Below are 23,592 nucleotides of genomic sequence, written 5' to 3' on the forward strand. Positions count from 1 at the left end.
TTCACAAACTTGGCCACAAAGCCATCATCCAAATCACTGACATAATATAAAAAAAAAGCAGTCCTAGCACATACCCTTGTGGAACACCACTAGTCACCAGCAGCCAACCAGAAAAGGCTCCATTTATTGCCACTCTTCCCCTCCTGTCAATCAGCTAATGCTCTATCCATGCTGGTATCTTAACTTATTAAGCAGTCGCACGTGTAACACTCAAGCATAACAACCTTTGTGTAAAAAACATTGTATAAAGAATTTTGAAAGTGATCATCCAAATAATTCTATGCAGAATTTTAAAAGTAAAATAAATATGCTTCTAGGGGTCACTAAGTTGTCTCACGTGGTTTTCTTTACCAGGACCTCAATATCTTGCTTTCTTTTTTAAGAGAGTGTAGCCCCGGTTAAGAAAAAGAAAGGTAGGCAGAAGTACAGATAGGTAGGAACAAATGAGGCACTTGAGGTGCATAAGAAATGCTGGAGAACACTTAAGAAAGAGATCAGAGGCATGAGATTGTCCTAGCAGACAAGGAGGAGAATACCAGGGGCTTCCATAGGGTAAGACCAAAACAGAATGCAAGGGACAGAATTGGTTCTCTGGAAAATCAGAATGGTAATCTATGCATGGAGCCAAAAGAAATGGGGAGTATCTCAAACGCATTTTTTACATCTGTATTTACTTAGGAGACAGACACAGAGTCTATAGGAGTGAGGCAAAGCAGCAGCGAAGCCAGATTACAGAGGAGGGGGTGTTTGCTGCCTTCAGGCAAATCTGGGTGGACAAATCCTCAGCGCCTGACAAGGAGTCCCCTCAGAACCTGTGGGAGGCAAATGTAGAAATTGTAGGGGCTCTAGCAGAGATATTTAACTCATCCTTAGCGACAGCTGAGGAACCAGGAAGTTGGAGGATAGCCAATGTTATTCCATTATTTAAGAAATGCTATAAGAATAAACCAGGACATTATAGGCCAGTGAGCCAGGCATCAGTAGTGGGGTAAGAAATTGGAAGGTATTTTAAGAGACTGGATATATGAGTACTTGGATAGCCAGGGACTGAATAGGGATATAAACAGGAATTGAATAGACATAGTCAGCATGGTTAGATCTAACCAATCTTATAGAGTTTTTAACAGGATGTCACCAGGGAAGCTGATAAAGCTAAGGCAGGGGCTGTTGTCTACGTGGGCCTCAGCAAGACATTTGACAAGGTCCCATGTAGGAGGTTGGTCAAGAAGGTTCAGTCATTCAGCATTCAAATTGAGGTATTAAATGACAAACAAGGGAACATTTGCAGATGCTGATAATCTGTGCAACACACACAAAATGCTGGATGAACTCAGCAGGCCAGGCAGCATCTTTTTCTTTCTTCCATGGCCTTCTGTCTCTTTCATCAATTATCTTCCCAGCTGTTTACTTCATTCCTCCCCCTCCAGGTTTCACCTATCATCTGGCATTTCTCTCTCCCTTCCCCCCAGCTTTTAAATCTACTCCTCAGATTTTTTTTCCTCCAGTCCTGCCAAAGGGTTTCTGCCCAAAACATTGACTGTACTTTTTTCCATAGATGCTGCCTAGCCTGCTGAATTCCTCCAGCATTTTGCATGTGTTGAGGTAGTAAATGGTTGCCTCTGGCTGGAGGCCTGTGACTTCTGCATTGCCAGTGACTGGTGCTGGTTTGTTGTCATTTGTCATCTATATCAATGATCTGGATGATAGCAAATTTGTAGATGAGACCAAGATCGGGGTGTAGCAGACAGCAAGGAAGACTAGCAAAGCTGGCAGCAGGATCTGAACCAGCTGGAAAAATGGCAGATGGAATTTAATGTGGACAAGTGTGAGGTGTTGCACTTGGGGAGAAGCAAGCAGGGTAGGTCTTACATAGTGAGTGGTAGGGTAAAGGGATCAGGGAACACAGGTTCATAATTCATTGGAAGTGGCATCACAGGTAGATAGGGTTGTTAAAAAAGATTTTGGCACATTGGCCAGCATAGATCAAAGTATTGAGTACAGGAGTTGGGAGTTAATGTTGAAGTTGTATAAGATATTGGTGAGGCCCAGTTTGGAGTATTCTGTGCAGTTGTCGTCACCTAACTGCAGGAAACATGCAAGGCTTTTCCCAATGAGGTTGGGTGAGACTGTAACCAGAGGTCATGGGTTAAGGGTGAAAGGTGAAATGTTTAAGGGGAACATGAGGGGAAACTTCTTCACTCAGAAAGTGGTGAGTGTGTGGAACAAGCCGCCAATGCAAGTGGTGGACAGAAATTTGATTTCTATGTTAAAGAGAAGTTTAGAAGAGTTCATGGATGGTAGGGGTGTGGAGGGCTATGGTCTGGGTGCTGATCAACGGAATTATATTTTGATCAGACTAATTAATCTGACAGAAATCTTCAACAAATCTGGTGGCACCATGACTGGCCTTGATGTATAGCTAGGGACGTGAAAAATCAAGATTGAGCAGGAGTAGTAAGGGAGCCATACAGCTATTTCTGTGGCCAAGTGATGTAGGTAAACCGACAGCGCACAAAAACATCACAATCGGCATGGACAAAGTGGCTGAGAGAGACCCTGTTTCTGTGCCGTACAATTCTATGATTCTACGTGATTGCACTGTGGGCAGGTTCTACCATGAGGAGATATTAACAGCTTATTTTGTAGATGTGATCCACAAGTTTGAATATTATTTTGATTATCAGAAATTAGCAAATCTGTTGAAATAAAACACAACTGTAACTGTAAATCTTTGTATGATGCACAACAAATAGATTAATGTGCATCTCACCTCATTAAACAATGTGCCGTCAATCCTTACACTTACCAGGAGCAATGCATGGAAGGGGAGGTCTCAAAAGGGTTGCCACAGATTGGCAGTGACTTTTGCATAAAATTAATTCTAACACTCTAGCAAGGCTCTTTTTATTGGCAGATTCTAATTAGTGGGAAACTATCAACCCCAAATTAAAGTAGTTGTCAGAACCTTTGAATTTTGCTGAGCTTCAAATTCAAAAATAATCAAACATAAAAATGAATCACAATATTAAAGAAAAAGAAAATTCAAACTAATCCACACAATAGAAAACAAAATGTTCAAAAGTACTTCTGTTAATTAATTCAAAAGTATAAATCTAGAATCAGAAACTGAATCAGGTTTGTTATCACTGAAATTCATTGAGATGTTTTGTGAAGTGGCCTGAGATTTCCCTTGTTCAGAGTCAATACCATGCATTGAAATGAAAGGTGTCATTGATTCTGTACCAGATTTATCAGCATCCAGAATTGCCAGTGCAACTGCTGGAAAAAGGTAGCACCCAGCCTCAGAATTTAGCCATTATGACACTTGCAAGGACTTCTCAGGAAGCCCAAGGCATTCTGGTCATGAGTGGCCTTTAAATGTGTTAAAAAATGTCAACTGGACACAAAAAAAAAGGTTGTGCAACACTAAAATATATGCATTACCCTTATGCAAAAAAAATAATTCAATGATATAAGCAAAGAATTAAAATAATGATGCCCTCACTTTCCACCACCCCAGGGATTGCCTTGTAGTTCTGGAACTGGTAGAAGGACTTTTCCAACATATATTCAGGATTGATTTCTTCAACACGAAGCAAATTCAAAACCATGTTGTAGGTCAGATGAAAAGCACTGTTTAGAGGATCAGCTGAGCCCTGCGAAATAAAGAATGAAACTGTTCAAACAAGAAAGTGATGTAAGATTACTTATATTCTCCCAATCCAGATTTACAAATAATAATCAATACAAATATCTGAAAAGATATTCTACTTCAATTTATCAGGGATTTTTTGTTTAATTATGTTAACCCACAAAGAGATAGGCTTTTACTTTTAAATTAGGGTTGTTACCTTCACATTTGAAGCTATCTTTAGAAATGTGCTATCTTACAGCTTAGCTTCAACTCCTACCTCGTAGAATGAATACTTTACAAAAAAGAAAAGTTAAACAATGGATATTTGGTTTCTCAAATGCAGATGAAACTACATCATGACAACTATATGCAACTCACAATTGAAAAATACGTTTCTGGGTGATTGAATGGGCAGAGGCTACACAGTAAATATGATCTCTTCTTAGGAATCTTTCACAGGAAAGTTCCATGAAAAATGAATGATTGGTGGAAATGGAAGAGCAAACCAAGGAGTCACTAAATAGTCCCTTTTGAATGCTGTAAGAAGGGAGGGCAAGTTTTCTCTTGTGGAAGACTTCTGTTGAAATTGACAGAGGATGATTCCTGCACTGAAGCTGGTGGAGTGGAAGACTGTGAGAATGAGTTCAGTCAAGCGAAGAAGTGTGGTGGAGAAGAACATAGTTGGACCCCTCTTTGAAGAAGAAACATCCTCAGGTGGTGTACAGTTTGCACATCCAAGGTGTTATGAGAAAGGTATCAAACTCAAATCTTTAACTCTATTCCTCCTTCCACAGGTGCTATTTTTCAAACTGAGAATTCAGCATTTTCTATTTTTATTATGGATTTTTAGTTTCTCCATTTATTTGATTTTCCATAGGTTCTGAGTTTAAGGATAATATAAGTATAGTTCATAACAAAGCTGTACACTGGTTGAATTGTAGACAGGGATATTGTGTGTAATTTCCAATTATATGAGAGTGTTGGAATAATAGATTAGGAGTACAAATTCAGTACAAGCTGTCAGGATTTAGAGGGTTATAATTATGACAAAATGCCTGAAAAAATAATCCATTTTTTACTGCAGCTGTGCAGTTTTTTTATTCTCAGTTTGTGAAGATGAATTGCTAGGTCCAAAATATAAACAACAGTCAAACCAGCACAGGGCAGAGATGTCACTGATGCAAATAAGAAGTGTCTGAAGAAGGAGAAAGCATGTGGTTAAGGAAGAGAGAAATAAGATCCATGAGACAAGAGCAGGAAGAAACATTAAAGTGCCAGACAGTCCCGACCATGGCCATTGTGATGGAGGTACATGTAAGTTATCTAAAGCTGGGGTGTAAATGTTGGATGGTGTGTAATTAGATCTTCTGAGGAAAATGTGGACTCTCTACGTGACACTGGCCTAGCCTGGAAGTGTGGTCATGATCCAGATGGAAGTTAAAGGAATCATTTTATAAACATGTCTGGAGACGATCTCCATTGACTGTATCTTTAGCTTTCAAATTGTTATCAGAGCAAGGAAGTAAAGATTCAGTGTACTACAGCAATTTTAAAAAGGTTGCTGTAAAGATAAAAATCATCTTAAAATGCATACGTTCCAGGGATATTTAGAATTAATACCAGCTTTAGGCTGTACTTCAAACCAGATACAGTGCAAATTTAACACAATGAAAACCTACAGATGACTTTTGCATAGGTTCCATGCAGTTCACCAAAAAAAACTATTATATAATACAGAAGGGATCAAGTTTTGGCACGCATACAAGCTATTCTGTTTTCCAAATTGCTCTTTAGCAATACAATGACAATTTTTGATTTCAAAGCCAAAATATGAGCTGCTCTCCCAAAAGACTGACAATTATAAGCATAGTGGATAGCTTATACATAATGTCAAAAAAATTCCAAAGACTTCCAGGCTATTTCATGAAGAGTTTATTCTAAGAAATCAGTGTGAACCGTGAAAGACTGTCCCTGGGAGAAGAAGCTAAAAACAAATAATCTGTCAGTCAGTATAAATATACAAACTGTTCTCATGCTCCAATTAACTTTGTAATTAATATGCACAAGTGAACTACAAAGTTGGTTGGTTTAATGCTATTACTGGCTCACAAATTAGAAAACAATTAACTGCTGAAACTACTTAAATAAATATTCCTGTTTTTGCAAAAGGCAGAATTGCAAAATTCAGTTGAAGTTTCAAAATCTAACCCATGGGTATAATAGAAATAGAAAAAAAATTGTATATAAATCTGTCTAAATTAAAGACCATCTTATGTTTTGTCCTTCAAACAACACGGCCCTTCAAATATTCAAGTGTGCAAGATTAAACAGTCTATTACATGTCAGGTCTGTGTGTATAACAAAGCATCAAAATCTGTGATTTTCCACCAGCTCAAGGATGATCTCCATCACATGTTTGCTTACACATCCAGAGATAAGCCAGGTGTTCAATCCTGCAACAAAACAACCCATGGATGGTACAAATGCTTCCTTTCAGGTCAGTTGCCAAACGCCACAGGCTTCTTCCCATCCTCTTTGACTCTGATCGCACAGTGCTATTCATCAAAGTGGACCACTCTCTGATGAAGGATATGCCATTGAGGCCCATTGATAGCCTGCTACCCTCAAGACTGTGATGTTTAAACTTTTTTTTAAGAATACGTCTTTGTGGCAATTCTACCAATCAGGGCAAGCTGAGAGTAGACTTGTTTGATGAAATGAGAATTTAGCATTTGCACAAACAGTTGAGACCAGCTGTTGCATGAACAAGATTGAGATTGGCTTTATTCAGAACTTTGGTTTCTGTTTGTCATTTCATCAATGGAAAAATTTGGCAACAAAATCATGCATGTAGCATTAATATGGCAATCTTCCCACTTAATGGGTGGAATCTTCTACGGACAACTGTGACAGCACTACTTTAGTCTCTATAGATGTGGTAGTTCAGCCATGTTTAGTACCCTTAGGAGAATGTAGGGATGAGAAGGGCATTGCTAATCTCGACCTTAATGTCATTCCATCAGTCACACTTACTGAAGAATTGTCAAAGTAATCTCCCCAAAGAAACAAAGTGCACTTGGTTACTGGGGTTAGAGAAGCGAACAACATTCAATGCCTAATGCAGACATTTTTTTTTCAGTGTTACAAGAGAATCCTAGATTTTGGAAAGTTTACATTATAAAAATCCAGTCTAGATTGAATACGGCATTCAGTATGTGTGTGGATGGCATAATTATTGGCAATCAGCAATTAATGCCTTGTCTACGGGCAGAGAAATTGAACAGTAAGAAGATATTCATTCATTAGATGGAGAGAGATGAGGAAGTAACATTAAAATACTTAACCTCAGTTTGGATTATAAACTGTCCCATTTCCATGTTATTACAGCTTGAATTTTCAGCATCTGCAGATTTCCTCGTGTTTACGTTTTTAAATGATGCAGCTTATGCTTGATGAAAAAAGGCAGACAGACATGGACAGCACCTTCCATAAGGCTTCACAATTAATGGAGTTAAAAGTTTTTGTCAAATCAGAGAAGGCTATGTATAGGTCCTGATTTTATTCTCTACATTTAATCTACTGAAAATTTAGTGGCTACAAGTCACTGAACGCTTAATGCAAATGCAACAGGCAATTAAGAAGGCAAATAAATTCAGGAGTTACAATTGTTTCTTGGTGAAATCATAATGAGGGAATTGTGTATAGCTTTGTCATTTTACTTAACAAAAATATACATTTAGCATAGCAAGAGAGCAGCTAAGATTCATTGGACTAGTTCCAGGAATGACAAATTTGTTATAAAAGGAGAGACTGTATAGATATGGCCTGCATTCTCTTGTGTTCAGAGGAATGAGATCTCATCAAAACTTACAAAATTCATTTACTGCTCAACAGGCTTTATATAGGGAGGGTATTTCACCTGGAGAGGAGACTAGAACCAGGGATCACAATGTCACGAATAAATAGTAAGCCATTATGGACTGACATGAGATTTTTCCTCATGCAGAGAATTCCCCATCCCGGAGGGCTATGGAGGCTCAGCAACTATTCATTTGAAACAGAAATCAAATGATAGGAAGGAAATCATGGGATAGATACTTGTGGGAAAATGTCACTGCCATGGAAGATCAACCAAACAAATGGCAGAGTCAAAGCCTACTTCCTCTGAAAATCTTATGTTGATTGCATTACTTCATTTCATCTGTAAGTCACTGTAAAAAATATTTTTTCCTTTTACTTTATTAAAGATACTGATTATAACTTTACAGTAAATAATCTAGTTTTGTCATGACTGCCATAACGCATGTTTCAAATAAAACCACAGCCATTTGAAGGATTATTTTCACATAATTGTGCATTCACTACACAATTTACAACTTGAAGTGAGAAGACCTTAAAAAACTTAATAAGGAAAAAAGAACATTGTACATCACTCCTTCAATGAAGAATGAGCCAATGATTCAAATATTAAATAAAGTCTTTACAAATATTAATCCAAACCATTATATTAATTCAAAAATATAAGTAAGCATAATTTGTTACCTTTAAAAGCTGTTTTCCTACTGTTGGACTCATCTTTTCATCCACCATGAGAATAACAATCCCTCTTTCGTCCATGCCACGTCTACCAGCTCGACCAGACATCTGAATATATTCTCCTGAAGAAATCTGCAATTTGAGAAAGAAAGCAATTATTGGACACTGATTTTCAAAGGAAACCACTGCTTAAAGATAGGTGAACATTTGAACAAACATAATTCAACAAAAACAAAAAGAGAGCACATTGGCTGACTACTGTCACCGCCTCAGAGTTCCAACAGCTGCAGTTCAGTGCTGTGTGTGGAGATTGTATGTTCTCTCCAAGAGCAACTAGGTTCCCATGTTGTCCACAAGTTTTCTCCAACATTTTAAAGATGCACTGGAATGTTAAATGGCTGCTGTAAATTGTATGCATAGGTGGGTGGAAGTTCAATTATGGAGATGCATGGCACATAATGGAAAATAAATTACCGGAAGGTGAGACTGAGGGGATTTTCAATGAATAAAACAGTTTTATCTATTCCGCACACCTCACGTGAACCACAAAACCATTAAAAGTTAACTTATCAAATGGAATAAGAGTTCCATTTATAAAATTTGTAACTTGCGCAAATCAATGAGTCTTATTCCATTTAGTCTGAAAGGGGCAAATTGCAGCAAGGAATACATCTTACTCTCATGACTCTTTCATGCATCACCCAACAATTCAAAAACAGAAACAGATCATTTGATCCTTTACTAGAAAGGATGAATTTAAAAGATATAGGCTTCTCAGTATATACAAGCAAAGCAAAAACTGTCTGTACCCAGCGGAAATCTTTCCCATCAAATTTGCGTGCACTTGTAAACAGAACTGTCCTTGCTGGCATGTTGATACCCATAGCAAAGGTCTCTGTAGCAAACAATGCCTATGAAAGAAATGAAAGATTCAAATACATACATTGGAAGACAAGCACAAATTGTGTAAAATGGGTGTTAAGAGTTCTCAGTAGAACAAATCCATCCTTAATAATGACAAACTAACTTAAAATAAAGACATCTTCACTACACAAACTGATTCACCCTGAGGGGATGATGTTCATCTTAACAACAAAATTCCAAGACTGTTTTTGAAGTTATAGCCAAGCTGTTATAACTGCATCGGATTTAAGTAAATAGGCAAACTCTGCTTTCTGAAGCACTTAATTAAACTTGAACAAACATTTATTAAACATAAATACAGAACTATGTGGATGTGGTACTAATTCTGCTACCTAGCCTCTTGAATCTGTTTGATAGCTCCATTGTATTAAGGCTGATTTACATCAGAACTCTACTCACCAGTCTTTGTTTCATATTGCTTTACCTACATATTAAACATAGTTTTGAAAATTTCAATTGACCCAGAACCTACTATCTTTTGAGAGAAATCCATGATTAGTATGTGTGGATAAAATGTTAATGGCATAGTTCTAATATTAGCTGTGAGTCTTTTTAACAGTTTGGTTTATTTTATTTATTTATTTTTATTCAGTTGTTTTCTCACTCATTTGCAGCTAAGTGAGAAAACCCTCCTCCTAAGCATTGAAAAGTTTAAAAATGGTTCCCTTTTGATAAAAAACAATGCATTCTAGGCAGTTATTTAAATCTATTAACAATTAAATTCTGATACTCTGAGCAAAGCTCATTTACTGTATTTATCAAATCCAACAAATATTCTTCACCAGGATCTTTCAAATTCATCACTGTTCAATCACATGTCCAAACCCTAATCCTGCCACAACATAAACCTGAGTTCATTCAGACCTCTACTGCATGCAACAATTCCTACTGAAGTCCTGCTCATTTAATGTTTTATTCTCACTTAATATATTGGCCTACATGCCATACAAATGCATCTTAAATCAGCTGCATTTCAGAGAAATACCTTCAGAAGTCCTTCAGAGAAAAGAATCTCAATGGTTTCTTTCAGTATCGGAAGTAATCCTCCATGGTGAATTCCGATTCCCCTTTTTAAAAGAGGCAAAACATGTTCAACCTAGTTAAATAAACAATGACAGATCAACAACAGAATTGCAATAGATTAGGCCAGCAATAAATTAAGCTAATTTGAAATTGAAAAAACCGTTTCCTTCTTTCTTTTGCTCTCCTATCCTCAAAATACTAATATCATTTTACATTTTGAAATCTTTTATCTGCTCTACCCTTGCAATGACTCTTCAAGTGAAATACTATCGGCAACAAGTGCCTTTCATGACACTTTTGTTCATTGTCATTGGACTGTACATGTTTACAACCAAAGGAGGCCGGGTTCCTCCAGACCAGAGGTCGGCAACCTGCGGCTCTGGAGCCACGTGCGGCTCTTTGATCTCTGTGATGCGGCTCCCCGTGGTTTGTTAGCTTTTGAAATGTAATTCGAAATTTGAAGATTATGGTGACCTTGTACAATCTGAAAACTTTGCGGAGACACCGTTTCCTGGCACATCCGAACCGGCTCACAATTAGCCACCTTCTGGTTAAGGGAGATAGCCTACGGGGGTTTGTGAGTACATGTCTTTTGGAGCATCCGCGCCCACGGGGACGGGTTGAGGGAGGCTTTAAAGCAAGGCTGTTTAGTTCGAATAAAGTTACCTTTGACTGCAGTCTTTATTTTAGTGCTGCGTGTAGCACACCGCTACAACGTGTTTTTTTATCGCTATTAATATACATCACAACTGCCAATGCCTGACACCCGCCAGTGCGCGCATTCTTTTAATTCTTCGATCCAAGGTAGGCTACCTACGGAGTAACCTTCAACCCAACGTCTTTTTTTCGGAGTTCAAAATGTTTTTGTTGCATGCAGAAATGTAATTGCGTTTTCTCTGCAGGAGTTCATCAATTTCATAAATGCAACACATTATAGTTTGTTTATACATAGCATAAAGGCAAAAAAAACCCCGTTGTATGCAGTGTTATTTCATTTTGTGGCTCCCAGTGTTTTCTTTTCTGTGGGAAATGGGTCCATATTGGCTCTTTCAGTGGTAAACGTTGCCGACCCCTGCTCCAGACCATGGTGCACCCACAAAATGCATCACACACAACACGTAAAACAAAATATTAACATAATAAAATATTATTCAAAATGCATGTAGTGCACAGCTCTAAACAGTAGACAGTAAATAGCTGACTGTTGGTCTCATAGCCCGAGGGAAAAAGCTGTTATGCAGTGTGGCAGTCCTAGGCCTGATACTCTTGTACCTCCTTCCTGATGATAGTGGGTTGAAGATATTGTGGGATGGGTGGTAGGGGTCCTCCACAATGCTGCAGGCCTTTCATCTACAGCGTTCCCTGCAAAACTCGCAAATAGGGAGAAGACCATAGTGACCACCTCCGCGGTTTTCCCTATCATTTGTAGGGTCTTGCTGTCCAATGCCTTGCAAATTGCACAACACAATGATGCAGCCAGACAGGACACTCTTGATGGTGCTCTTAAAGAAAGTCATTAGAATGGGGGCAAGGATCTTTACATGGCTCAATCTCCTTAGAAAGTGTAGACCATCTTGACTATTGAGGAGATGCTGTAGATCCAGGTTAGATCATCCCTTACGTGCATACCAAAGAAATTTGTACTCTTCACTTTCTCCACAGCAGAACCAGTGGAATGCAATAGAGTGGTCGATCCACACCTTCCTGAAGTTCACAATCATCTCTTCTGTCTTGTCCACATTAAGACTCAAGTTATTGTTCTCACACCATTTGACAATCCTATCTCCTCTCTGTATGCTAACTCATCATTGTTTCTGATGAGACCAACCACGGTTGTATCATCAGTGAACTTGATGATGTGGTTTGAGCTGGATCTGGCAGTGCAGTCGTCAGTCCGCAGCGTGAACAGCAGTGGGCTGGGCACACAGCCCTGGGAGGCACCAGCGCTCAGCGTGATGGAGCATCAGATGTTGTTGCCAACTCAAGGCTAACTGGCATCTTTCTGTCAGGAAGTCCAAGGATCAGTTACAGAAAGGGTTGTTACGTCCCAATGAGGACAGTTTACCCACTAGGCTCTGAGGGATGATTGTGCTAAACACTGAGCTGAAAACGATAAATAACATCCTGATATATGAGACTTCATTTTCCAGGTGGGACAGAACAGAGTGGAGTGCCGAGGCTATGGCATCATCAGTAGACTGGTTTGAGCAGTAGGCTAAATGGAAAGGGTCCAATGTAGATGGAAGGTTGGATTTTATAGGATCTATTACCACCTGCTCAAAGTGAATAATGCTTGTTCAAAACAATGCCACTAGGCAGTAATCGTTTAGGCCAGTTACCGTCACTCACTTAGACATCAGAATGATGGTTGCTGCTTTGAAACCTGCAAGGACAGAGGAGTGGTTCATAGCGATATTAAAGACATCCATTAAGACCTCTGTTAGCTGAGCCCCACAATCACTCAGCACCTGATCAGGTATACTGTCCAACCCTGCAGCTTTGAGTGGTTTACTCTGGCCAGGTTTCTCTCGCCTCTGCTCCAGCCAGACAGGGTGTCTGTTCCTCAGATGGTGAGGGGGGAGGGACGTGTCACAAATGGACTAAGTAAATATAAGGGCAGCGTGGAAGTTAGAGGCAAAGTTGATGAAATTGACATGGTGCATTAAACAGCACTAATGCAGTTGTCAATGTAGTGGAGGAAAAGCTGGGGAGCACTGCCAAGGAAGGGTTGGAATGTGGACTTGCTACAGAGCCAGCAAAGAGGCAGGAATTGCTGGGGCCCATGGCTACCCCTCGAGTCTGGAGAAAGTGGGAGAATCCATAGGACAAATTGCTGATGTCACATCATTCATTGCATCAAATTGTGCATAGAAGGCATTCAGCCTATCAGGAAGGGAGGTGTCGCTGTCATGCAAGGTGGACTTGTAATCTGTTAAGGTTTGTATACTTTGCCACGTGTTTGGTATCACAAAGGTGCCTGTGAATTTTCCGAGAGTACTTTTGCTTTGCCTTCCTGATGGCACGGGAGACCAGAGCTCCTGCTAACCTTAGAGTTGTCCTAAATCCCGATCTGAAGGCAGCATTCCAATCCTTAAGCAGAGTACAAACCTCTGAGGTCAACCAATGGCTTTTAGTTTGCCCTGGCAGTGTAGTGTTTAATCAAGGTAACACCCTCAGCGCATGTTCCTATGTGGTCAGTCACCAATCCCACACATTCAGCAATGTGAACGTGATGTATGTAGGAGGCCACTTCCCCGAGTATGCTCCAGCCCGTCAATCCTGCAGCACTCAGATGGCACCTTCTGGATGCAAAATGATATGTGGTCTGAGCTCTTTATGATCAGCAGTGTTTTTAGACCATAGAAAAGATGAACAGAACAAGAAATGTCACCGTTGATTGGAACAGGAGAGGCTGCTGTTGCTGTGCGTACCACCATCTTGTGATGTCAAAACTCCCTAATGGAATTAAGAAAGAATATATTGTGGAAAAAACATAGGAATTAGTTTCTGTTTTGTCTATTTCTACTGAAAGCATTATCCTAATTATTTTTATGATGTGAGACATTCATAAGTGCCTCCGATTGAATCCATTTTCACCACAATGAATGGAAAAGATCAAGGACCACACAATAGACAAGTTCTGATTGGTCAGCAGCGGCTTGTAATTCCTCACCTGTAAATTGAATAGAAATAACCTAGGCAAAGTATCAGAAATGGTTCAAATAAAGATGCTGTCTCAGGAATGTAGTGGCCCACAATCTTGAGTAAAGGCGGCTTGAACATAGACAGCAACTTCTGTGTTATTTTCAGTTTTATCAAAGCACTTTCCAGCCAATGAAGTACTTCTCAAATGCAGTCTTAGCAAGGCATGTTGGAAAATGAGGCAAAACCTGAGTAATTCCTGAATACTTCCCTATTCTGTCATCCTGGCATCTTTCTGGAATATTACTTCACCATAAATGGAGTGAAATGAATGGATAACATAACAAAAGGCTTATGGAAATATAGCAGATAAGTAAGTGTTAACTTCCGATTTAAGATGGTGCTACTAAATGGGGGCGAAAGCTTACTACTGGTTTTCAAAGCAAGAAATTTGACTAAATACTCTATTTTTAAATGGAAAGTTGTTGTAAACAAATCACTACAAACAATGAAGAGGCAAACGAAGGCTACCTAGGATCCTGGTCAGACCCCATTTGGAATACTATACTCAGTTCTGGTTGCCTCACTACAGGAAGGACATGGAAACCATAGAAAGGGTGCAGAGGAGATTTACTATAATCGAGAACCAGGCAAGCACATTTTCTACTTCCCTTGGGATGCCACTTCAATAACATTTAGGAGGGATTTACTTTTGATTTCAACAATGTACCAGATCTGTAAATATTTACCTGTGGAAGTTTTTTATCTTCATCAGACAAGCAGTCAATAGCATTGCTAAATACCTCTTCAACCAGCTTTTTCTCATCATCTGAGGGGGAAACATACATCCTTAGACTAAATGCACCAAATCTTTACGCAGCAAATAAAATGCTTTAAGCACATAAAACCACAATTATTCGAAGTAATTCTTCAAATGTTAATTTTCGGGTTTGTGAAATGAATATAACTGCTGCTTTAATATAATTCGAATGTGCATCCTTTGTTAGAACTTGTCAATAGCCTTCTAAATGCTTCCTGTTAACTAATTTAACACTAAGGCTACATTCCACACTAGACCAGATAATTTTGAAAACTCCGGTTTCATGTAAAAACGATAGGCGTCCACACTATGCGTTTTTGAAAATAACTAACCACATTGAAACAGAGATTTCGGCGAATCTCATACCTCATTAACAAGCTGAAGTAACAAAAAACAAATAACATTTACAGTAAAAAACTGATACTTTCAGCCATGTTTCCTAACCAACATTTATAATCTACAAACAAGTGGAAATTTTATTTGACATGCTGCATTAAATTAGCCATAACTATTTCTCCAATGCAGGTGAATGACTAAACTTGGATTAGTGTTTGCAAAATAATACCAAAGGACCAGGCTTGCTGATTACCCGTTGGGCTATGAATTCTGCATTGGGTCTGAGATCTTGATCCTCATACACCTTTCCTCAAGAAATCCAACTGCAATAACTGAAAAGGGTCTTTGTTATCGATTTTTTTCAGTGATCCACAACTTGCTCCCTAAATCAAATATGAATCCACCCATCGAGTGGCACAAGGGGCATGAACCTCACCGTGCATCACCTGACAAAAGTAAAGGTTAATTCCATTGAGAAATGCAGGATTTGGCCTCAGTGTGAAGAGAAAAAATATTTACCACAAATACATGTGAGTCCATTAATTGAAAAAGGACAATGGGGTAATAATCCAACATTAGGCCCATATCACAACTTATTTCTCCATCCTACAGCTGCTACATGAAGGCAAGCTACTGCCTTAATCTACACTCCACAACAGACCTAATCAGTGCAGAATAGCATCAAATAATCCCCAATAATTTTCCCTCACAGAAATAATGCACCTCAGCTCCATAGAGTTCCCAATGGAGTACAATTAAGTTAAAGTGAAGCATAAATGGAAAACAAATGTTGCATTAAAATAGAACCAAGGTCACTAATAACACCAAAACAGCTACAGTAAATAAATCATGCTTGTTTGTATGGACATTTGGAGGCTGGGCTCAAGTTCTTTGTTGATTAATTCTCTTGAAAATTGTGGATAGGAGCCTACAAAACTATCACATTCATTAAGGTCACTTGGATAGATAACACAGATAGATAGATTAGATAAAACTTGTCTTATAAAACTAAGAACATTCACTCAGATATCAACAGCAAAGCAAAGAAAAAGTTGTAGAATTACATTAATCGAAAATTCTGAGAAACTCTGCAAATCTGAAATAAGGATCAGAAATCAGTTGAGACTGATAGGGAGTATATCACCCCATTGAAGGCATATCTTGGCAATGAAATGCATTCAAAATCCAAATTTCATTTGAAGCTAATTAAACTATATTCACGTAAACTTCTATCCATTTAAAACACCAGATGAAGGCACAATATATTGTCCCAACTTCCCTAAATACATTATTATATTTAAAAAATGCTTACATTTTGCTTTGGATGCTGCTATATTGATGTAATAAACATCAATATTATTGATTTGGATGAAAGAAACAAGATACTTTGAATACTGCTTACTAACAATTTTTCTAATTAATGATAAGGTCATAGAAAAAAAACTTGTAAGATTGTTTAAGCATAAAGATATTTAGCATTCTAGCAAAATTTAAAGTACTTGATTGTACAAATTATTTTTACCAGTATTGAAATCAAGTTTGGTCATCTGTAGAGCATAAGCTTCACAGTCCTTCTTGCTGAAGCTAAAGATGATAACAGGCTGAAAATTCCTTTCCATGATCATCTTTACAATCTTGAATACATTTGATGGCCCTGAAAATAAGAACTGCAAATTACAAGAGAGTAACAAACACAGGCCTAGTTGGGAGCAGAAGGCAACATGACAGGGGAATGCAACTGTAATGAGAGGGGAAAAAGAGGAATAGCATGGTAGCATAGCGGTTAGCACAATTGCTTTATAGCACCAGCAATTACCAATCAGGTTTCGATTCCCAGCTGTTCTCCCTGTGATCATGTGGATTTCCACCTGGTCCTCTAATTTCCTCCCACATTCTAAGGATGTATAGTCAGGGTTACAGGAAGAATGGAGACAGCTTATTGACATCAATGGATCTGGGGTTGAGAGGGTGAACAGCTTTAAGTTCCTCAGCATCACCGAGGATCTCATGTGGTTTGTACATACTGGCTATGTGGTGAAAAAGGCACAACAGCACCTCTTTCACCTCAGACGGTTGAAGAAGTTTGGTGTGGGCCTGGAAATCCTAACAGTTTTCTACAGGGGCACAATTGAGAGCATCCTGACTGGCTACATCACTGCCTGGTACAGGAACTGTACTCCCTCAATTACAGGACTCTGCAGAGAGTAGATCTGAACTTCCCACGATTCAGGATATTTACAAAGACAGATGTGTAAAAAGGGCCCAAGGATCACTGGGAACCTGAGTCACCCCAACCACAAACTGTTCCAGCTGCCACCAACCAGGAAATGGTACTGCAGCATAAAAGCCAGGACCAACAGGCTCTGGGACAGCTTCTTCCACCAGGCCATCAGACTGATTAACTCATGCTGACATAACTATACTTCTATGTTATATTGACTATCCTGTTGTACATACTATTTATTATAAATTGCACATTTAGATGGAGACATAACGTCAAGATCTTTACTCATGTATATGAAGGATGTTTTATATAAGGTCAATTCAATTAAATTCAGTTAATGTGTATATGCTTCTGCTAGCACCAGAAGAGCGGCAACACTTGCAGGCTGCCCTCATCACAATCCCCACTGACATAACTCAAAACAATGCATTTCACCATATATTTTAACATAAATATGACAAATAAAGCTGATCTTTACAGACCCTTAATCTTCAAAATCAGAACGAGAATAGACACAGGTGGTGAGCCCGGCCCCGACCTCTAGCAGGACAGCAATGATTCAACTACATCATCTGCTTCCGGGCTGTGAATGTGAGCTGGTGGGTCAAGATTCCAGAGGCCCCAGCTCTGGCAGAAGTAACTCAAGAAGGAAAAGATATCGGAGGAAGAATACAACTCAAGTATCTAGCTACATAACACTTTATGGAGATTCTCTGAAAAATGTAGACATGATTATATGCAACAAAGACAATATTCAAATCTAAATGTAAAACAAGGGTTATTATGTTTTAACTGAGCACAAATTTAACCAAATGCTCAAAATAAATCTCAAAAAATTATCTAGGTACAAACTGAAAAAGCAAAGCACTAAAATACAAACCATCAACAGAAGTTAGACAGCATGTTCAATATGCTAAATAAATAGCCCACACCAATAATCAACATCAGTTGTATTCTAGTTCTAACATTGGGAAAAAAACAATGACATTTGTTCAAAGATTTCCTGTAATTAATTCATTATAGAATAAAGATGTTATTACATTACAGTGGATAAACTTTTATTAGTTCCATTTCCTTAATCTTGTAATGACATTGAAACCTTCTGAAAAAAATTGCACAATGATGATTGAATCAAGAACCAAAGCAATCAGAATATAAACATCTTATTTAGCACCTAGAATCTGCTCTAGTGTTCAGTAAAAATAAGGCTGTATTTCTCCAATAACTCCACTTTTCCACATTAGACACATTACTTAATAATGTATTTATCTCATTCATCATTATACACTGAGGAATTCAAGATTCCCAACTCCATGTGCAGAAACTTATCCCTGTGCTGAATGGTTATCCCTTCATTCAGAGACCTCTCTATCTGCAGAAAACAACCTCCAAATGTCTTCCTTTTCAAGGCTCAGAATAACTGCATGCTATTGAGAATACAACTCCTAACTCCAAACCTCTTTACAAGATAGCCCTCTAAAAATCAATCTAGTGAATTTCCATTACAGCCATTCAAAGACCAGTTTGCCCTTCCATAAGTAAGGACGTCTACACTGTATACTGAACTCCAGCTGAAAATTCCCACGACTTTATCATATGGAATTCATCATGTTTATGCTGGATTTGCATATAACACCCAAATCACTTTATATAGAATGTCTTACTCATACAACAAGCACAAAATGCTGGAGAAACTCAGCAGGTCAGGCAGCATCTATGGAAATAAAGAGTAGCTGTTCTGGACCAAGACCCTTTATCAAGAATCATATTTCTCCCTCATATTATAATGTTAATTTGTTTTACTATTCCAATGAAACCTGGCCATTTTCACACTTGCCTTTATTATATTCTTAACCAATCTCTTACCTATCAGTTAACCTGTTTTAGTGGCTAATGGGGCAGCCAGTAAAATTGCTGCACTGCAGCTCCAGTGATCAGAGTTCAATTCTGATATCCAGTGCTATGGGGGTCTATATGTTCTTCCTGTGGTGACTGTATGCTTTTTGTTGTCTTGTAACTACAAAAAATAAATCTAATGGCAAGAAAAACCCAGGAGCAAAAGAGATGGGAGTCATAGTTTAGCCTCTATTTTAGCAAGGTACACATGAATCATGTGGTAGCATCATGAAGTATGCAGTTCACTTATTTTTACATATAACCCAATATGTAATACGTAACCCAACATATAATGAACAAGACTGCTTAATCATATATATTTACAATAATGCACAAATACTACTGACATACTAAATACACAACACTCGCCCCTGGTTAGCCATAAACTCCAACTCAATAGAGAATGTATCTCAATTATATACTGTTACGAATATGCCGCAACTCTGAGGGGCCGAAGGGTACAAAGTCGCCCCCTCCTTTTTGAGAATTGCAAGATCGCTATTAATTCGGGTCTGGGACCCAGGAAATGAGAGAGAATCCACAAGGTTTGGAGTGTGTCCTGGCCTCAGCGAAACAAAACCACTGATAACGGCTATTGTCTCTTGGAGACGGAATTGTGTATTGAGTACTGTACTATTCATTGAAGCCCCTCAGGGGACGACCAGAGTGGGCTGGTTGAGGGATTGCATCATCCCAACCTGATTGACATCTGAGACCCTGTGAGTAAGGATAAAAGAGGGTCTGGGGAACAACCCCTTTAGACGCACCAGGAGAAACGCTAGAAATCCCGTGACAGCGTTTAATAGCGACAACCGGTGGGGGCTCGTGTGCGTCCTTCCCTTACCTGGGATTGGCAGGCTCACCACGGAAGAATGGCTTAGCTAAAGGAGAGGCCACAAGTGAACGGCCACACCAACGAGACTCCGATGGATCGAAATCATAAAAGGAAAAGCCGGCAAGTTTTTCTCCCAAAACTCTCTCTCTCTCCAACCTTTGCAACCCAGCGGTCCCCAAAGGCTTCAGCCTGCATGAACTGAGTGAACTTTATATTTCCATAGGACAATACGTTATCCCCTAGACAACGATAGAGCTTATTTCTTATTATTATTATACCCACACTTTTAGATTTAGTATTGACGATGTATATTATCTGTATATTTGCATTGATATTATTTTTGTGTCTTTTTACTAATAAATACTGTTAAAATTAGTATCATCAGACTTCAACGGACCTCTCTATCTTTGCTGGTAAGTGACCCAGTTACGGGGTTCTATTACTATAGACATTTACAACATAGTAAATTTTAGATTGTCCCATTCAGGCCTGACTGTGAAAGATTTCTTACTCTTTCCTGACAAGGGAAGTCACTCTGCTCGGTAGGTGAGACTTGAAAACAAACTCAGGTGGTGGGGCCTCCTCAGTGGTGATTGCAGGAATTGACTCTGAGACTGCAGAATGTGGTTTTGACAGCTCTGGACTCCTTCCTTCTTCTTCTATTTTGTGCAAACGATCTTTGGAAGGTGCATTTACTTCACTGGAGTATTCTCTCACTAATCCTTCCACTGCTCCCTTTAATCCAATCACTCCTGTTGGTTTCCTCATCCACATCATTATCTGACAGATCCTCTGTTTTCGTATCTCCACTGACTCCTTTCTTTTTGGCCTTCTGTTCAATCAGCTGGGCTTTGGTCTTTGTATCTACTTTTGCAAACAGCTTCTTGACTCCCATTTTAAGTTCATGCAGTTACGTTATTGCACAGGGTAGATTCTAGTTCTTTATACTACAAAGGCCGATGCTAGCAAATTTCGTGAAGTTCCTTGAACTCTCTTCCAACTTAAAACCAAACCACATTTCACACATAACTGCCTAATTAACATATCAGAAGCTTTCTCAGATACGTTGCCTACAAAAACTATTATTGTTGGACCACTGCTTTCGTCAATTTTACACTTCCTCTGATCAGCATGGTCCTTCCTCGAACCAATATGCTTTCCAAACAGAGGTTGGCACCAACACCTGTTTGCCCTCTGTTAGACAACCATTTATGGTGTGCAGTATGAGGGCAGTTGTGGCATCATCCAGTCATCATCATTATGCGGCGTGTCAATTGACATAGGCAATTATGGTCTTTGCCCATGATTATTCTTGGCCATGGCCTTCTTCTGAGCAGAGTATTTACAAGATGGGTGACCCTAGATATTATCAATACTCTTCAGAGACTCTCTGCCTGGTGTCAGTGGTTGCATAACCAAGACTTGTGATATGCACCAGCTGCTCCCATGGCTTTATGTGACCCTAATTGGTGGGCTTAGCAGGTCTACACCTTGCCCAAGGGTGATCTGCAGGCTAGTGGTGTGAAGAAGCACCTTACATCTCCTTTGGTAGAGGCACATCTCCACCCCACCAGCCTGCATTTTTCTTAATTCGCTTTCAGTTGACTCTGTTAGTGCACGTGGCATGTGAATGGATCCTCAGTCAAATTACAGTCATCTCAGCCAATCACAGCCCACAATACTGACTCTCCTGTTTTAACCACATACAAACCCAATGTTGTTTGATGGTTGCTGTATTTCACTGTTACAAATGTCATTCCCACAGAAGTTATCTTTTCTGCAGTACATATGCCGACTGGATATCTGTGGGCTTCAGTTCAATGTTGTTGAAATGCCATTCAAACTCATTTTGTGGAACGAATGAAACAGCTGAGCCAGTATCCAATTCTATTTTAATTAATTTGCCATCCATTTGGAGTAAGCCATATTGCTTGTCTCCTGTTAGTTTTCACATTGTAAATCTCAAGACTACCCAGTCCTGTATCACTCTCATCATTAATGGGAAAATGGGATGAATAAAATAGGAATAATGCAAATGAGTGCTTAATGATCAGTGACGACTCAGGAGGCTCTGATCATGCAGTATACCTTTATGACTTAACTGGTGCATACCCCTTTATACATACATTGTAATTTCTTTAGCACTTAAACTCTAACCAGGATGCTACTGGCTTGGATATGTTGCATTTGCTTCCCTTTTCTAAACCAGTGAAAAGACTGTATTGAATTTAGCTACAGGCAAAGTAAATCATTTGTTTCCTTCTCTGTACCTTTAGTTCCTCCTTTCCGCCCCTTTGAATCAGCTTTTGCAAGATCACCAGCATCTCTCAGTACTTGCATAGCTGTGTTGAAGTTATCTTCTCGAAAATCCCCCTGATGTGTAAAGATAAAATCCAAAAGATTATTTTACAATTCACGTTACTAACATCACCATTGTCAGTAGAATTGAAGGGAAGATTGGTGATCTTTACATATTTGTTATAGTACAAATTATATTCTAAAATGCATCCTCAAAATAACCTTCTGATTAAAACCAATGAACAAAAATTAATTTGTTCCAATTTCAATACCCAGCAAAAACATACACAGGTTTATTCTTTTCCTAAATTGCAAATTCTAACAAATAAGTAAGGCGGCCTTTGAAACAAGAGTTTCCAAGCCCAAAGACTATTTTGAATTTACAACATTTAGGACAGACCACTTTTCCCACATTCTTGGCAAGAACTGTTTGACCAGAACTATATCTGGTTTTGAAGGTTAAACTTTCAACACGAACCTAGGAGCTGCTAGGAACTACAGCCTTTGCTACATTAAGCAAGCTTGGGTATTTTCTGTTTTTTAGAACACAGTAAACAGTGTTGTCTCATGAATAACCCCTAATAAAGCCCAGTCTTTGGCAGGTCTCTGTATGAATCATTGATCGAGTACACTTGGTTGAAGGCAGTTAAAGCTTCAATCTAGTTTATTGCACTCTCAAACTGCACTCTGCCATCAAAAAGGGGGATTTCACAGCCACTCCTCTCCCCATTTTTAACATCCACCAATTATTAATAAACAAGACTGCAAATTTTTATCTGATTGGCTGTAACATAGCAGCAATCTGCGCTCAGCAAACCCAAAAGCAGCTATGTGATTCTGACCAAGTAATCTGCTTTTGTGATAAGGACCACAGTGATAAATAAATCCGAGTGATAATTCCCAAGTTCTTCTTTTACTCACATCTGAAAAGCATGAATTGGGTTCATTGTAATACCACATTCAAAGGACTGTACCCAAACAATGTAGATTTTCTCTGTACCAAGCAGTATGCTAATTTTCCAGAAACAAGCGGCTGCCTGCTCAGGGTTGAGAAGATGGCCTTTGTTCCACCCTACAGCTCTAATTTTCTTTGCTACCAGCTCATTTACTTTTCATACTTTAAGCACGTAAATCATGAATATATTAAAGAAATGCAGAGCTTCTTACTGATGAGCTTCACTTACATTTTCATCAACAACTAAGTGCAATCCATCACCACCCGCTGGAAAAATATAGTGTTGTAGAGGTGTTGGTCTGTAGTCTGTGTAGATCACATGACAAGGCTGAAATACATTATAATTAATAAACTGAATATAAAGTTACAAGGAAGTTGATATTCTTTATTATAGTACGTACTTACCACCAAATAATAACAACATTATAGAAGCTATATTAAATTTGCTTCCTGAACAGCACAAATTAGT

The 23,592-nt window shown here is 38.8% G+C and overlaps 1 protein-coding gene across 1 annotated transcript in view; it reads right to left on the reverse strand.

Moving 5' to 3' along the window:
- mtrex (Mtr4 exosome RNA helicase) overlaps positions 1-23,592 on the reverse strand; it is a 119,361-nt gene that overhangs the window by 55,955 nt on the left and 39,814 nt on the right. The window contains exons 9-16 of the mRNA XM_059989405.1: positions 23,353-23,451; positions 22,141-22,243; positions 16,438-16,569; positions 14,509-14,588; positions 10,080-10,190; positions 8,980-9,081; positions 8,177-8,302; positions 3,506-3,656 (exon numbers count right to left, since the gene is read on the reverse strand). Coding sequence (XP_059845388.1) covers positions 3,506-3,656; positions 8,177-8,302; positions 8,980-9,081; positions 10,080-10,190; positions 14,509-14,588; positions 16,438-16,569; positions 22,141-22,243; positions 23,353-23,451 — 904 coding nt within the window. The remainder of the gene's footprint in view (positions 1-3,505; positions 3,657-8,176; positions 8,303-8,979; positions 9,082-10,079; positions 10,191-14,508; positions 14,589-16,437; positions 16,570-22,140; positions 22,244-23,352; positions 23,452-23,592) is intronic.

This window comes from Hypanus sabinus, chromosome 14 (assembly GCF_030144855.1).
Source record: "Hypanus sabinus isolate sHypSab1 chromosome 14, sHypSab1.hap1, whole genome shotgun sequence".
Classification (NCBI taxonomy): domain Eukaryota; kingdom Metazoa; phylum Chordata; class Chondrichthyes; order Myliobatiformes; family Dasyatidae; genus Hypanus; species Hypanus sabinus.